The sequence below is a fragment of the Oxyura jamaicensis genome, chromosome 1, assembly GCF_011077185.1.
Source record: "Oxyura jamaicensis isolate SHBP4307 breed ruddy duck chromosome 1, BPBGC_Ojam_1.0, whole genome shotgun sequence".
In the NCBI taxonomy this organism is placed as follows: Eukaryota; Metazoa; Chordata; class Aves; order Anseriformes; family Anatidae; genus Oxyura; species Oxyura jamaicensis.
Window position 1 is genome coordinate 61,549,162 of NC_048893.1, and position 17,768 is coordinate 61,566,929.

Below are 17,768 nucleotides of genomic sequence, written 5' to 3' on the forward strand. Positions count from 1 at the left end.
TCTGCAAACTTACTGAGGGTGCATTTGATCCCCTTGTACAGATCATTGATAAAGATATTGAACAGAACTAGTCCCAGTATTGAGTCCTGAGGGACACCACTAGTGACCAGCTGCCAAATGGATTTAATTCCATTCACCACAACTCTTTGGGCCTAGCCATCCAGCCAGTTTTTTACCCAGTGAAGCATACGCCCATTCAAGCTATGGGCAGGCAAAGGTTACTGTTCTGGAGACCAATGACAAAATGCAAGGGAAGAGGACAAAGCTGCAACAGAGGATGTTCATAATGGACATAAGGAAAATTTTCATTACCATGAGGGCTGTCAAACACTAACAGGCTTCCAAGAGAGGTGGTTGATGCCCTGTGCCTGTCAGTGTTCAAGAGGCATTTGGATAATGCCCTCATTAAGATACTTTAACTTTTGGTTAGCACAGAATTGATCTGGCTATTGGACTAGATGATCTTCGAAGGTCCCTTCCAGCTGAACAATTCTATTTTCATTACTGTGCTACAAGGACAGCACAGAACATATATATGTTATTTATCTCAGTTTTGTCTTATGTGCATATTTATCTCAATTTGGTATTATGTGCAATGAATTGATCAGGTAGCACATAATTTTAGTGTGAACCTCTAATTCAGCAAGGCATTTAATCATGAGTAATCTCACTAGCTTCAGTGAGATAGATGTCCTTTAGTTTGAACAAGGGATGAGAGTCCTCTGCTGAGTCAGTTCCTGATGAAGAGTGGAAGAGCAGATGTTCTCCTACCCACAGTGCTTCCTGGGACTGTAGCACTTAATTATGAATGCACCTTCCCTACTTCAAGCCTGTAACAGTTCCTAGAGATGCTATTTTAGTAGATTATTAACCAGTGAATCACCTCTTACCATTCTTGCATTCTTTTCTCAAGTTCTGGAAGTAGGAATTTACTGTGGAATGCATTTATTGATGATATATTAGAAAAGATTTTGTTAATCACTTCAGCTGGAAAGGAACCTCTGTTGGCTTCTTCAAGGAGTCTGGAGTAAAATACCTGCAATACAGAAGAAGAACCCAAAACATATTAGCCTTTTATCTTTTATCACTGGATGAAGACTCATCCACCCCCTCCTACACCAATGAAGGCAAGAATAATATTTCAATATCATAGGCAGGTAATTACAAAAATAATTTATTATCTTTCATTATCTAAAAAATATTTATCATCTTTCCCTCATCAAAAGTTAAAAGCTACTCCTCCCCTTACACCCATTTTTTGTTGTTGTTGTTTGTTTTTTTTCGAGACAGAAAAAGAGCTGCAGGCTGAACAGACATAAGGAAAGCCAAACCAAAGCAGAACCATTCTGGTCTGAGTCCAAGCATTCTGGGCTTTTTAACAGTTAGATCTTCTCAGCTTTCCCAGTCTTCCAGTTGTGTTGTTCACTCTCATTTTCTCTCCAGTGAGCATGATGGCTGATTACCATTAGCTCAACCACCTGTATGCCCCATCCCTGGAGGTGTTCAAGACCAGGTTAGATGAGGCCCTGAGCAACCTGATCTAGTGGATGGCATCCCTGCCTGTGGCAGGGGGGTTGGAACAAGATGATCTTTAAGGTCTCTTCCAACCCAAAGCCATTCTATGATTATACATATGCTGTAGCCCCTTAGATTTTAAAAATTGACGTTGCATGGAAGACTGAATATTCCCCAAATAACATTTTAAGCCCACTTCTTATTGGGCTATTTGATACTACAGTAGTCTCTTAAAAATAATAATAATAAAAATCTTCCCATCAGTGGGCTATATCTGATTGTACATAGCTACAAACCGACTAAAGACATGCAGCTGTTAATATGCACACCACATGAACCAGTGTTTACAGGAATGTATGGTCCATGTCTCTCTCCCACAGGTGAACAGGAACAGACTGCACCTCCCTAGAAAGGGCTTCAGAAGCTTAGGTATGGATTTTGGGGGAAATAAAGAGTCTGAAGACAGAAATTTTGATAATCCCAGCTGAGACAGATAAACTATCTTAAAAGAAAAAAAAAAACAAACACGCTTTCATTTACACTTTAAAGTAGACTCACTTTGCTCCATTTCTGATAGGACAATTAGAGAATTTTGAAAAAAATCTTTTGAAAACTATAAAGGTTACTTACTTTTTAACCCTATTTAGAAGCATAACAACCCCTCCCAGACTTCCACATTAAGAAACATCAGTTTGATTCTACAGAGCACAAGAACTCAACGCCTCCCTTGCACAAAGAGGAGTTTTTGTTCTCTTTAACAGAGTTTGGTCTAAATGTTTAACAGAAAAGTAGGGCATATACAGTTTACAATGGGCATCTTCCTAGGTTCTTCAGCACTAAAGAGAAATGCTGTTCATACAGCTCAAACCTGAAAGATTTACTAAGTTGATAGTGGGCAGGCAATATCAGTATTATAAAATGATACTCTTTCTTCTCCAATAGCAACCAAGAAATGAGTGAGGACAACATTATTCATCTCCTTTGTTGGATTTGCTAGTACAGATTTTGCAAATCTACTGCTTATGTTGAAGTCTACATGCATACACAAGATATTGCATTGATAGCCACAAAATTCTAAAGTGTTTTTTTTAAAAATGCAGTGTTCTTAAATTAGAAAAAATGAAAAAGTTATGCAGCAACCACAAATGACTGACTGGAAAGGTCAGCAAAATATAAAAAACATACCACCTCCTTTATGTAATACGCACACACACACACAGCCATTCAAGTGAATTAAAGGCAAGAAAATAAAAACAATTTAAAGAGAAACATACCCGATCTAGGAGGTCAAGTCGGCTAACATAGGCTTTTTCTGTTTGCAGAAGTTCACTCGCAATTTTGTGACGTTTCTGTTCATCTGTCTCCTGAGGGAGAACAAGAAAAGCCCTTAGAATACTGAAGGAAACATAACAGTACTTAAAAAAAAAGTTCAAAAACATATATGACTACCTATGATTACCTCAGAGTCCAAAAAGCATCTGAAAACCAAGCTTCATATTTTGCAATTATCACCCTATTTTGGAAAATACAAGCTTTCCACCTGTTTAATCAACAAATACAAAAGCCAGAGGAGGATTTTTTTTTTTTTTAAATAACCAAACGACTCCTGAGTGAAAATCAAGGCCTAAGCCATTTAATATTTCTCAGTTTGCACAGGGATTTTTGCCAAAGCCCAAACTCCCTACGGAACAGCTCAGCTCACATCCTGGTAATCAAGTACCACCAACCTTTCAGCACTGGAAGAACTCATTTGCAGAGTAAAATGTAACAGATGGAATTAGTTGGTATTCTCCCCCGCCCCCATTTGGAAAGTTATTTGAACTGACTGTTCTTTGCATACCAGAACTGTTGAAAAATACCATGCAAAATGTTTTATGTTCATTGATACACTCATTGCTCAGGCATTGCTGGCTGCAATTAGAGTACTACCTCATTAGCCCTTTACACAATTTTTACTTCTCAAGGAAAGTTTTCACTTTAAAATCTTTCATTCCACAAAACATACTTTTGATTCTTCTGCTAAATATAGGCTAAAATGTTTGTTCAAATTTCAATATTAAATTTAGTATGTTAGAATATAGAATTCTGAGTTGTTTCAATACAATACAAGTGCACCCTTCTAAAATACTAAAATGTTAGGGAAATGCCTCATGTTCACAAGCGTCAAATTCAACAAAATGACTAGATTTTCTTCTAGATTTAGCAGTCATGCTGAAAAGTGTTTGTGTTTAATGACATCTGAATCTATCTGAATCTGACTATGTAAGTGGCAGTGTATGTCCAAATAGAGCTTATAGGACAGTGGGATTTTTCTAGACAAATTGTAGAAATCCTTAAAAATAAATAAATAAGCAATGAGATCTTGAAACAGTAGTTTCTGATTTCAAACTGCATACTGCTTTCTGCAAGATAAACATTTGCAAGTACCTTTATTTATAAAGATTGTTCGCAGAATAGTGAGTAATGAAGTACAGAGCTTTCATGTAAAGGACAACAGTCATTTTTTTTCACCTTTCAGTATTCAGCAAGTATTCCAGATCTGAACTCATTTCAACTCTGATCTTCAGAGTTAACAGCCGCACTGCTACATAGCAAGCTCCCTCCCTAAATACAGGCTTTCAATAGTGACTTCAAAGCTGTTCATTAAATGTTTCAATCCACATAGCAACCACAGTAACCTACAGAACAGCATTTTAAGTGCTGTCAAGAGACATTGCAGAGAGCTAAAAGATTTGCAGTTACAGATCCAACATGCTGTTTAGTGCAGTCATTTGCAAGGAATTTTACACGTGGACTTGCTTGAGGCACAAAACCATGGAGGCTACTGGCTCCTCTGCAACTATGTACGTTTCAGGTTTTTGTTTGATTGATTGATTGATCGTTATTTTTTGCTAAAACCCACTGTCTCCCTGAAGCACTGCTACAGAATTGATTTACAGTTCTCTGAAGATTATATGAACTAATTAGGTGAGGGAAAAATCATGCACAGCAGACTCAAAAAATATACAAAACAAGCAATTCAGAAAAAGCATTCAATCCTCACCCCCGAGCCAGAGCAAATCCCTTTAACCCCTCAGCTTTTCCACCCTTTCAGTACCTCCCTCACACATCATCATAGTTCTTGAACCTTGGTCTCCTTTCTACAGTAACTACCTGACTCAGGAATCTTGCGTGGGAAAACACACATCACAGATGAGTTTTCTTTTAATCACAGTGGCATGTTCTTATTCTAGCATAAGAACATCCACCTACAGAGTTAGGTCTGTGCAAGAATAATGGAAAACTGTATTGCTATTTTTCGTTTATGAAAGTCTTCAGATTCCCACTGCAACATCTCAGTATTTGTCCACATTTTAGAAGAACTCCCAACTGTGTTTTATCTTGCTGGCTCCATCCCTCTCCCTTCTCATACTCCCACTTCTGTCTTTCCAGCATCCTATCTAAGGAAAAGCACCTGGTTTCCATGAGGTCAACTCCAGCTTCCTTCCTGTTGGAAACAACAGGGCACAGGCTATTTTGCTAGTAGTGGCATCCATCTCCTGTTGAGTTTTTTTTTGTTTGTTTGTTTTTTGCTTCTTTTTTTTTTTTTTTTTGATGGAATTGGCTGCCACTTGTCCTGAATGCAGGGGGTGAAACAGGTCTCAGGTTTTACAATTGATAAAAAGACCCATCGTTGTGCCAAGTAGAAGTGATGTGCGAAGCCTCTGCTGCACCTCTGCCCCCACCTTGGGCACCCACCTGCTGTTTGGAGTGGTTACAGCTATGGGCTCAGGACAGGCAGAGCAGAAGAGGCACAGGGCCTGCAGACCTTCATGGGACTATTCTGAATAGCAAAGTTAAGTCTTCCAACATTATTTGGAAATAAACACAGAATCATATTTTGTGACAGTGAGAATGACATTGCTGTTAGTTATTGGAGCTGTTCAAGAAGTACCTTGTAGAGATAAACAGGGAAAAAATATTCAAAGAAGAAACTTAAAAAAATAAAGAAAAACATGAAGTTAATATTCAACTTCTGAGAACTTCATTGTTGATGAATCTGATGAATATATCTAATCATTAACAGCGGGAGGGAATTTTAAGCCTGTTTCAAGTTACAAGTCAAGGTTTATTTTCACAGCATATAGCCATAAATGCACACATCTCTTTTCCCAAGCAAGATAATAATACAGTAGAAATGAAAGAACTGAACGCACTTTTACTGGAAGTGTTTTCTATTTATCTCATAGGACTTCTTTATGCTTTTAGTAATTCAGCATTTATATTGGATTCTCTGCAGTTAACAAAACAAATTCAGATAAAAACTTACTACAAAGTATACCTGCAATACATATTCCACTCACTTCAAGCACAGCTCAATGATTTGGGGAGAACCTTTCAAACTTACGAGATGACCCTTAACAAGAGACAACTCAAAATATAAAAACAACCAGGAATGACTAGTGATATACAGAGAATATTCAACTAGAGGCTGGATTTCAATTGTTGATCAAAATATCAGAAGTGTAAGGTAACACTAAATTCCTGAGATTTACTATGAAGCAGAATGCAACCATATGAAAAATGCTAAAGTATTTTTTTAAACACTTAATTGAAAAGAATGCATTACTCTTTTCCAACAACTTTTTACATTACAACTTTTTTTAAAGTTGAGTAAAACTTTACTGTTCTTTCTAATGGTTGCAGATGAACTGAATTCTCAGTTCAATTTGTCCTCCAAAAACTAACCTTTGAAAATTGCAAATTAGACAATTTTGTGACATATCTTTAAACTGACCTTTCTAATCACCTGAAACAGATATTTTCTGGTTGAAGAAGTTACTGGCTAAAAGTATTTAAAAATTATTAATTTCAAGCAAACCATACTTTCCATTCTATCCAAACATCTGAAAAAGTTCACGCAGGCAGGACTGCAAACCTGTATCTCTAGCTGCCTATTCTTTAGTACAAAGTTGCACATCCATAGAATTACTGCATTACTACAGATGCATAAGACATTAAAATTGTGGATGCCCCATCCCTGGAAGTGTTCAAGGACACTGGATGAGGCTTTGAGCAACCTGGTCTAGTGGAAGGTGTCCCTGCTCATGGCAGGGGGGTTGGAGCTAGATGATCTTTAAGGTCCCTTCCAACCCAAACCATTCTACGAAAGCAAATAATTTCTACCTAAATTGAACTCTGAAATTTAGATGAGGTATGAAAAATGCTGCTGAGGATATGAACAGTTTGCATCTTGTGCAAAACCTGCACAGATTGCACTAATTTAAAGAAGACTTTATACCATCTCCCAAGTGCCATCTCCCATCAAGAAAACTATACCTACCAACATGACAGTGATGCAGTGTATGATTCACTCCTATCTCAGCATAGCCCTTACCCCACAGGCTTTGCAGTAATATATTGAGAAACATAGATATGGTTAGAGATGTAAAATATAAGCAAAACTCATTCAATCTACATTGTGTGATATTGATTGTTTGATATAAATGCTGAGTTTGGTCTAAAGTAACAGAGTGGGTTTTTCCTTTCCTAAAACCATCTGTGTCATGGCTGGTTCTTGATCTGAAGCTTTGTTCTGTGAGTATTGGGAAAATAAATGTAAATCTCCATGAGAATTTAAGATTTCATTTAATCTCTTGAGTTAGTTTCTGAAATCAAGTTAAACACTATATTTTACATGAGCTATTGAATATTACCACCACCTTCTGACAAATTAACTCTGTGCAAGAGTTTATTATGAAAGTGATCTGTGAATTTCTTGCATAGCAACCAAGATAAGCAGCAAAGATCCTACTAACCCTAAAAAGGCAATTCTTCAAGAGGATCTACACATAGTTATATTGGGTACTAAAGATATACAGCTTTGCTCATGATTTCCTGCTGCTAAAGAACGTAAAATGTAGAACCAGGATTTTACTTTCTCTCTTACTCAAGAATTGCAACAGTTAAATGTTTCTTGGCGGAAAGTTAACATAGCACAAAAGTTTCACCCTGTTTACATCAATCCTTCACCTTACCTTTAGAAACATATGACCTCCACCTGGTTTTGCATCTGAAACACCAGAGCCCCCAGCACGGCCATTAAAAGGAGCTATCAAGTAAATACTTTAATAAAAATGTGCAATGGATTCTTCTCCATCTATGGCATGCATGCAGTCAATATCCCCATATTCCCTACCAAATCTCACAACAAATAAAGAAGCATTTGTCTTCTTGCCTGCAGTTAACTCCAGTAGCAGATTTCTCACAAGATGTTACTCAGGAAGCTAATTGATTGGGATGTTCTTGTACTATTCAGCCTCCGCATTTTAGAAAAAAACAAATTTTATGACAGAAGGTGCTTCTGCTGCAAGGCAGGAGACTTAACTTTCAATCGTCTTTTTCCTTGTGTTATTTCTGGTTTGTGACTTTCAGACTAATACAGTAAATAAGAGAAATAATACATACTGTGGTCTGCTCATTTGGGGAAAAAGTCTCAGATCACTGCCAAATTTAGTTAGTTTCACCTAAACTTTTCCAGAACCTGCAAGAATTTTAGTCAGACCTACAGTGATGAGGAGGTGGGGTGGAAAATGTAAGAGCACCATTACTTCTAAATAAGCTTTCTCTTCCAGGTCTAAAACCAGTTTCTGCTTCAGTTTTGTACCATTCCCCGGTTTAATTCACCCTTTCTAGCAGTGGACTAACAGAATCATAGAATATCACAAGTTGGAAGTGACCCATAAGGATCATCAAGTCCAATTCTTGGCCCCACACAGGACCACCCAAAAAATCAGACTATACGTCTGTTGTCCAAAAACTTCTTGAATCTTTCCCTAACCCCCAGCCTGACCCTCCCCTGTCCCAGCTCCATGCCGTCCCCTCGGATCCTGTCGCTGTCCCCAGAGAGCAGAGCTCAGCGCCTGCCCCTCTGCTCCCCTCGTGAGGGAGCTGCAGGCCACCATGAGGCCTCCCCTCAGCCTGCTCTGCTCTGGGCTGAACAAACCAAGGGGCCTCAGCCGCTCCTCATACATCTTGCCCTCCAGACCCCTCACCATCTTCATAGTCCTCCTTTGGACACACACTAATAGTTTTATGTCCTTATAAACTGTGGTGTCTGATACTGCAGATAGTACTTAAGGTGCGGCTGCACCAGCCTTCCCTGAATTAGGAAGTATGGCATGCAGGAGACAAGATACTTCACACTGCTACCAAAGTAAGTATCAGATGCTTAATTTAAAATTTGTCTATGACTTGCATGCATCTACTCCTATTTGCTTTCACTCAATTGTACCTACACTCATGCTTGCTTAATTAAAAAGAACAGAAAGGTGCTGTTACTCAGTGAAGTGTTACTTCAACTCAACTGCATCCCAGTTTTTAACATCTTTTACTGACAATTGGGGTGCTTAGTAAAATCTACAAACTGCCTAAATGCTCTTGTTTCTTTCCAACGCCTACTTGGACACAGTAAGAGCTTAGAGCTCTATCAGACCTCTCTTGCTCCTCAGCACCCTCCCCTCCTATACTCCAGATGGCATGGCAGCAGCCACTTCAAACTCAATTTCATTTAAATCTATAGATTGCATTACCCTAATCTAAATTAGCGTTTTATTTTGTGAAGTATGGCCCTCAGATCAATCTATGGTAGATACGCTTCTTAACATCATTAAAGAGGATGTTCTTGTACCACAAGCATACTGGTATCTCAGGAAGTGCTGTTGTAATCAGATTCAGTTTTTATAGATCCAGTTCTCCACTGATGCTGTCTTAAGAGTTATCCTGCACGGGCTTGTTCTGTGTGTTTTTTTACCCTTCCAACATCAACAAATGGTATATCTAGTAACAGCCTCACACTTGGGCTCTTGGTCAGTATAGGCCAGATAACTTTTGTTGGTCACCCAGCAGGAAAAAAAGACACTTTAATGAGATTGCTCCCAATCACATTTTCTCCAACCATTTGCCCAGTTCTTTCCTGGATTTGACAACGTGCTTCCCATCTCTGCCTTTTCCTGAAAAATCCTGCCAGCACCTTACTGCACAACTTGGATTCCAGCTTAGCATTGCCCATGGAGCATTCAGCCCTTTATTGGCACAAAGAAGGGAAGCAGGCATTACCGATCATTAGACAGAAACATATGGAAAGGTGTGGCATGTTAAAGGCACCCCAAATCACTATCAGGCTTACATTTACATTAAAATTATTTTTAATCATTAGTAGCAAAAACAAATTGCCCAAACAAAACAAAACAAACAAACAAGCAAACAAAACAAAAACAAAAACAAAACAAACAAACAAAAAACCCAACCCACATACTACCAGCTTCTTGGCTTGACCCTGGATATTTTATCCTGTAATACACATAAATTTGTGTCCCATCTTTCCCAGATACAGAATTTATCCTCAGCGGGTACATACAGGATCCCTAGTTAACCTAATTCAAGGGCTTGGAGAGATGCTGCTGTTTTGTAAATGAAAACAGCAAAGTAGTTGTGTAAGGTCATGGAGCAGATACTCCTGGATACTATGCTAATGCACATGGAAAATCGACAGGTGACTGGTGACAGCCAGCATGGTTAATGGAAGAGCTACTGATATCATCCACCTCAAGTTGTACAAAGCATTTGATGTTGTCCCGCACAACATTCTTGTCTCTAAAATAGAGAGGTGAGGATTTGACAAGTGGACAGCTCAGCGGGTAAGGAATTGTTTGGATGGTCACATTCAAAGAGTTGCTGTCAACAGCTCGACGTCCAGGTGGAGACCAGCAATAAGTGGTGCCCCTCAGGGGTCTGTACTGGGACTGTATTATCAAACATATCTGTCAGCAACATGGATAGTGGGGTTGAGTGTGCCCTCAGAAAGTTTCTGGATGACACCAAACTGAGTGGTGTAGCTTACACCAAAGAAGGCAGGAATGCTGTCCAGAGGGATCTGGACAGGCTTGAGAACTCAACAAGGCCAAGTGCAAGGTCCTCCACTTGGGTCAGGGCAACCCCAAACACAAATACAGGCTGGGGGATGGCTGCATTGAGAGCAGCCCTACAGAGAAGGACTTGGGGGTGGTAGTGGCTGAAAACCTGAATACGAGATGGCGATGTGTGCTTGCAGCCCAGAAAGCCAAGTGTTTCCTGGACTGCATTGAAAAAAGTGTGGCCAGCAGGTCAACAGAGGTGATTCACCCCATCTACTCTGCTGATCTGAGACCCCACCTGGAGTAGGCTGGGGCCTCCAGCATAGGAAAAACAGGGACCTGTTGGTGTGAGTCCAGAGGAGGGCCATGAGAATTATCTGGAGCACCACTCCTATGAAGACAGGCTGAGAGATGGGGTTGTTCAGCCTGGAGGAGAGAAGGCTCCAGAACCTTATAACAGCCTTCCAGTACTTAAAGGAGGCATACAGAAGAGAGAGAAGGAGGGACACTTTATCAGGAATTGTAGTGATAGGACAACGGGTAATGGTTTTAAACTAAAAGAGGGTAGGTTTAGATTAGATATTAGGAAGAAATTCTTTAGTATGAGGATGGTGAGGCACTGGAACAGGTTGCCCAGAGAAGCTGTGGCTGCCCTATCCCTGGAACTGTTCAAGGCCAGGTTGGATGGGGCTTTGGGCAGCCTGGTCTGGTGGGAGGTACCCCTGTCCACGGCAGAGGTTCAGAACTAGATCATCTTTAAGGTTCCTTCAAACCCAAATCATTCTATGATTCTTTGAAGACACTGATAAGCAGTCCAAAGCTATGTAGTCCTGCATTTCCAGTTCCACAATCTCCCTGAATTTTGTAGTTGGCTGATGCAGGTGTACACATGACAACTGGAGAACAGCTTTAGCAGTACTCAGCAACACACAACGGGACATTCAGCTAGCCACTCTCCCCTTTAGTTCTGTGGAGAAGAGCACGGCTCAGAAGGAGCCAGCCCAGACCCTCTGCTGTGACTCACACAGAGCAAAGATTGACTGAAATTATTGATGATGCTCACTGGCCATGAACGCTTCTGTACAAGAAGGGAAACTGCATAATCAAACATTTAAAAGGGGAAATTTCACAAATTTTCTCAGCAATTAATTTTTCTAAGACAGATTTTCTTCCACCCACTTACTTTCCTTAATAATTTAAAACCTTCCTTATGAGGAAGCTCAAATTCATCATGTTCTATAGTTCTTGCTAACAAAGCATATATTTAGTATTCTCTGAATCTCTTGTTTATCTGGTAGCTAGCAGACTGTCACTGCCTTTCCAGCTTTAACAACTACATCTAAGTTAAGGATCCATTTGCCAGTTCTTCCTGAAGCCCTGTTTTGCTTCAGTTGAATAGACATGAAATTTTATTTTGTATATGCCACTAACTCCTTCCTCACAGTCATTGCTAAACATGTACTTATATTTCAGTTTCACTTTTTTTTTTTTTTTTTCTTTCAAACTCTCAGATACCTAACCTGAGGGGACGAGATGGGAAGAAGAGGGAATGTAAGAACAAAATTTTCCTTTCCCCTCTGCCCCCCTCCCTTTTAACCTCTTTGAACACATTTGAAACATCGGTATGCTTTTGGTGGCACAGCGTCTGCTCTAGCACTTGTGTCATTTTACAGGTTAACATAAAATTACCAACACCAAGAAAATTTTGCCAAATTACATTTTTTTTTGATAGATTGTTTCAGAAGCAATTGCCACTGGACAGTCAACTTTCAGCTCTCTTTTTGTAGTTTAAGACATTTTGCTGATTATTTTTAAATACTTTTTTTTTTTTTTTTTAATAATGAGGAAACAGTAATAATTTTTCATTTTTTTTAGAGGAAAGATAACTAGAATATTTTCAGCTCTCTGACCTGCCCTAATGTGGTGGTTTTACCATGCTAGGCAGCTGAACACCACAACCGCTCTCTCACTCCTCCTCCTTAGATGAGGAAGGGAAGCAGTAAACGAAAGAACAACTCACGGGTTGAGATAAGGATAATTTAATTAAAGGAAAAAAAAATATTAAGTAAATATTATTAATTAAACAATTTAACTAAGGGGAAAAAAGGGAAAGGGAAAAAGGGGAAGAGGGAGGGGGAAAGGGAATAACAAAACAAAACAAGTAAAGGCTATGTGGAATTGCAGAGGAAAGAAATTACTCTCTACTTCCCACAAATGAGCGATGCTTGACCACGTCCTTGAAGCAGGGCCTCAACGCACGTAGCCAGTGTTCGAGAGGACAGACGTTCTCACAATGAGAGCCCACCCCTCCCCTCTTCCTCCTTTTTCCACCTTTTATTGCTGAGTGTGACATCATATGCTATGGAATATCCCTTTGGTTGGTTTAGGTCTGCTGCCCTGGTGATGTTTCTTTCTCCCTTTTTTGCCCACCCCGTAGGAGGGTTAGAGAGAGTCCTGATGCTGTGCCAGCACTTCTCAGCAGCAGACACAACACTGGTGTGACACCACTGCTGTTCCAGCTACAAGTGCAGAGCACAGCACTGTATGGGCTGCTGCAGGGAAGGTTAACATCCCAGCCAGACTCAGTACACCTAGGAAGCTTACTTTTATAAATAGAAGTCTATAGAAAATACACAGAGCAGCAATATCGCAAGAAAGAAACAACTTCTCTCTTTACCTTTGTTTCTATAGGTTGATCTTGTTTGCTTATTTCCTCATTTGGTTCTTCCTCCATGTTAGTATTAACTTCTAGAGTTTCATTGTCAGACGGGAGCAGTGTATCACTGCTTGGAGTCCTGTAGCAGCTGTTAAGTATCTGTCCTTCACAGGCAGTTGTAGTTTCTAATGACTCTCTGGACGTACTTACTCTTTCGCCATTTATTAAGCTGCTGTTGATTGAATTATCTGGAACTGGGGTGGACACAGCAGAGACATAGTCAGGTATCCTCCTGTCCTCATGTTCCATCTGGTCTTGTGCTAGTACTCCATTGGCTGTGTGTGTCTGTGCAACCTGAGTTTTGTTGGTATTACTGTTTCCCTGTTTTTGTAGCAGTTGTTGGGAGGGGAATTTTGGCTGAGGTGATGGTGTTGATCCATATCTTCCTTGAGATTTAGAGATGTTGAGAACAGAGGAATCTTTCTTCAAATCACTAGGACTGAATGGGCTATGACACCAGACAAGCAAAACATAGATGAGAGGAAAGTTAAACATGACATTATAAAAGAAAAAAATAATTAAACAACTATTAAGGGAAGTAGGACAGTTAGACCACATAAACAGTTCCTCCAAATCATTTCTTCCTATATTAATATTAGGAAGTTCACACCACCAAGACTTGAATAGCATTTTTCCATTAAAGCACAACATGCATCTCTTAGTGAAAACCTTGAGTCTATATTGATTGACTACATCCTCATCTCTCTTGTATCTCTGTTTTTAAAATGGAAGGCAGTATCATTAGCTACATGCAACAGATAAGGAAACCGAGGCGCTGATACAGGATGCAGCCTGCCCCAAGTGTCCTAGATTACTGGCAGAAAAAGGGAAAGAATCTTGGTCTCCCAACTACCAGTTCAATTCCTAAAGAAACAGAGAGCCTGTTCTCTAATTACTTTTTAAGAATGCACAAAAAACATCCAAGAACATTTAGCATCCCTTTCATTAATTCGGCATATTGCAAGCAGATCTGTAAGTTCCTATCCCATTTCTTCTTCCAGTTTCCTTATTTAGTACTGCACCTCTTTTAAAGTTCTTTTCCCTGCATATTTTAGCTCAGTTTTGAACATATCTTAACGCTTTTTCATACTTTTCACTATCTCTCTGTTAGATTTTTCATATTTTTCATTTTAGGCTAATAAAAAGGTTAGCCCATTCTGTAAAAAGGTTTGGCTTAATTAAGGAAAAGGGGAAAGGAAAAAATCACTGGAAACAAAATAAAATTACGCACTTTGATTTTAAGTACATTTATCAAACTATATTCAACCTGAAGAAATAACATGACTGCTCTCTAACATATTGCTCCTAGAATGGACTATTAATCTTCCAGAAAGATGATGACTGGTTATAAACTCTATGTTTACTCCTTATTTATAAGACAGTTTATACAAATACTATAAGTATATTATGAACTTCTGTACGAGTAGCTCGAAAAATATCTTACACTAGCTTCATTTTCTTCCATCATATAACAAAAGAACTAAATCATTTCTCATTTAGTTGTGCAAAAATTTTTTTTTTTTTTTTAAAAAAAAAAGCACTCCCAAAATGCTGAGAAACTTAGCTATAATTCATTGAAATTTTTCCATTGCATGCGTACAGTAAAGTGGCTTAATTAACTTTCTCCCATGCCTGTATGTTTATGAACTGCACAGACTAATGAAAATACGTTATCATAATCGACAATCAGTTTGTCACTCATGAACATGCTACCCAGTCATTTGAAGACCAATAATTACAAGTGAAGTTGACCTTCATGGAAGACACATTCTCTGAGCTGAGCACGTTTTCAAAACGTGCACTCCTTCCCCAGCCACAGCAGGGCATTCCACAATTAAGCATGCTAATTAGGAAAGTTTTTCATCAGCAGAGATCAGAGATTTGAAGAGAGGTTATCACTGGAGAGATTTATTGGGTGTACGCTAATTTTGTTAAGAATAATGTAGACAAAAGCTACTCAACTTCTCCCCAAAACAAAATGCCTGTAAAGTCCACAAAAAAAGAAAGTTTTCAGTGCTTTCTTCATAGATTCCTTTATTTGCATAATATTGAAAGAATTTCTGTACAATCCAGCAGGCATGGCTAGCAAAAACAAACATACAGCTCATTGGCATGAGGGCACATTGAACTGAAGAAGTTCTATTTCGGGAAAAAAAAAAAAAAAAAAAAAAAAAAAAGCTGACAGCAGCACCATTAAGCCTGTGGCTAATGATGGAAGTTTCTTGCAGACAAAGCTCTAAAATGTTTTCTGTTCCACTAAACAAACCTCCTTTTGCAATGCTCAGCTGCTTCTGCATAAAGGATTAAATTTCCCCCATCTTGAGGAGGCATACTTTCAATGAAAATTTTAATGCTCCGGCTCCTTACAACATGATCTGTTGTACATCATGCATTCAGCCCTCTAGGGGCCACTCCTTCAAAACATCCATATCCTGAGGAAACAGAAGAAAGCAATCCCAAACTTGTAACACTCCACTGTCGCTGGACCATTTCCTGAACTGTTCCCCTGTCATGGGATTGCTGGAAAGTCACTTTGTACAGAGTAGATATATTTGGAACTTCTGTTTCAGAGCTTATAATGTTTCTCATATGCATCCAATTACAGGACACACAGATAGAACTACTCTGTGAATGTAGAGCTCTCTCTAGCTCTTGTTTTTCAAAGTTCCAAGTGTTTCCTGTGAAATACAGTATAAAAACTAAGGAACATCAAGATATTCCAGTAAAACCACCAAGTACTACAAAGCAGTTTAGTGGATGCATGCCATATTTATACAAGTAACTCATATAGCATGCATCCACCAAACTGTTTGCTCTCCACATGAATGATCTGAAGAGGTTAAGTCAGGAAGGAAAAGGAAAATCAGGATTTTCAATTTTTCTATTCATTTATAAAAGTGATTTTTTTTCCCCGTGAGAACAAGATGATTTAGGATTTGCTCCAAAGTTTCATACTTAAACCAGCACTTGTTTCAAATCATTGTATTTTTCAGGATGTTTTTTAAAATGCTAACAGGGGGTGGGTGGGTGGGTGGGTGTCTGCTCACTTTAAAGAAAAATTAAGACTAGGGCCTCATGAAGAAGCACAAACCTGTACAGACCACATATACAATTGGTTTGCACCATTTCAAAGCATGCAGTTTTGCCATCAGCTCCTCTGGCAGGGATCGTTTTGAGCACCACCATGCTGTCAACATTATTTACATGTTACTTGAATGTTAAACCACATATGACAGAACTACAAAAGAATTAAAATTATACCACATACCTGCCTCCTTCAAAACGATGGATGAGATCTGACACTTTACTGGACTTTTCTTTTGTGACGCTAGGAACAGGGGTAGTTGTATCTTCCTCCATTCTTGGCTTCTGACTTGATAAAGCTTTATGCCTAGGGGTTTGGTATGTAACAGGTGATACCTTCTGCAGATGAATTGGCTTTGGAGGCACTGCAAACAACAGTAACAGTGATCAATCACTCAGGAGTTGTTTCTTTGAATTTCCAGAATACATGAGATCTTTTGCATAAGATCTTATCACAGTAATTAAGAAGAGAGTCTCTTTGATTTACTTAACCTTCAAGTTGTTTTATGAATACAGGAACTTCATACACTTATGTGCTGTGTGGTATCAGACATCTTGTTACATTTTGGCCAGGCCCAGAGAGTGGTGGCATGTGGACTTAGCTGACAGAAGTCATGAGTGGCATTCCCACGGGTTCAGTCTTGGGGCTCATCCTCTTTAATATCTTTATTGATGATTTGGATGAGGGAATTGAGTGCACCATTAGTAAGTTTGCAGATGACACCAAGTTGGGGGGAACTGTCAATCTGCCAGAGGGTAGGAAGGCCCTGCAGAGGGACCTTGACAGGTTTGATCAATGGACAGAGGCCAATGGGATGAGGTTCAGTATGGCTAATTTCTGGGTCCTGTGCTTTGGTCACAACAACCCCACGCAATGCTACAGGCTTGGGGTGGAGTGGCTCAAAAGCTGTACAGAAGAAAGGGATCTGGGGGGTGGGGAGAAGGGGTAGTCAATGCTTGCCTGAACATGAGCCAGCAGTGTGCCCAGGTGGCCAAGAAGGCCGATGGCAGCCTGGCTCCTATCAGGAATAGTGTAGCCAGCAGGACCAGGGAAGTCACTGTCCCTCTGCTCTGGTGAGGCCACACTTCGAGTACTGTGTTCAGCTTTGGGCCACTCAGTACAAGGACATTGAGGCCCTGGAGCGTGTCCAGAGAAAGGCTACGAAGCTGGTGAAGGGCCTGGAGCACAAGTCCTGTGAGGAGCGGCTGAGGGAACTGGGGTTGTTTGGTCTGGAGAAGAGGAGGCTCAGGGGAGACCTCATTGCTCTCTACAACTGCCTAAAAGGAAGGTGTGGGAAGCTAGGGATCAGCCACTTCTCACAGGTTATTAGTGATAAGACTAGAGGGAACAGCCTCAAGTTGTGCCAGGGGAGGTTCAGGTTGGAAATGAGGAGACATTTCTTCTCAGAAAGAGTTGTCAGGCATTAGGACGGGTTGCACAGGGAGGTGGTGGAGTCACCGTCCCTGGGGGTGTTCAAGGAAAAGTTGGACATGGTGCTTGGGGACATGGGTTAGTGGGTGATAGCAGTGGATGCGGGATGGTTGGACCAGATGATCTT

The 17,768-nt window shown here is 39.8% G+C and overlaps 1 protein-coding gene across 12 annotated transcripts in view; it reads right to left on the reverse strand.

Moving 5' to 3' along the window:
- Positions 1 to 17,768, reverse strand: part of FGD4 (FYVE, RhoGEF and PH domain containing 4) — a 110,029-nt gene that overhangs the window by 18,751 nt on the left and 73,510 nt on the right. For all 12 annotated transcript variants that reach the window (XM_035344607.1, XM_035344673.1, XM_035344612.1 and 9 more), the window contains 4 exons: positions 16,394 to 16,574; positions 13,087 to 13,573; positions 2,790 to 2,879; positions 891 to 1,036 (listed from right to left, as the gene is read on the reverse strand). In XM_035344607.1, the coding sequence (XP_035200498.1) occupies positions 891 to 1,036; positions 2,790 to 2,879; positions 13,087 to 13,573; positions 16,394 to 16,574 (904 nt within the window). The remainder of the gene's footprint in view (positions 1 to 890; positions 1,037 to 2,789; positions 2,880 to 13,086; positions 13,574 to 16,393; positions 16,575 to 17,768) is intronic.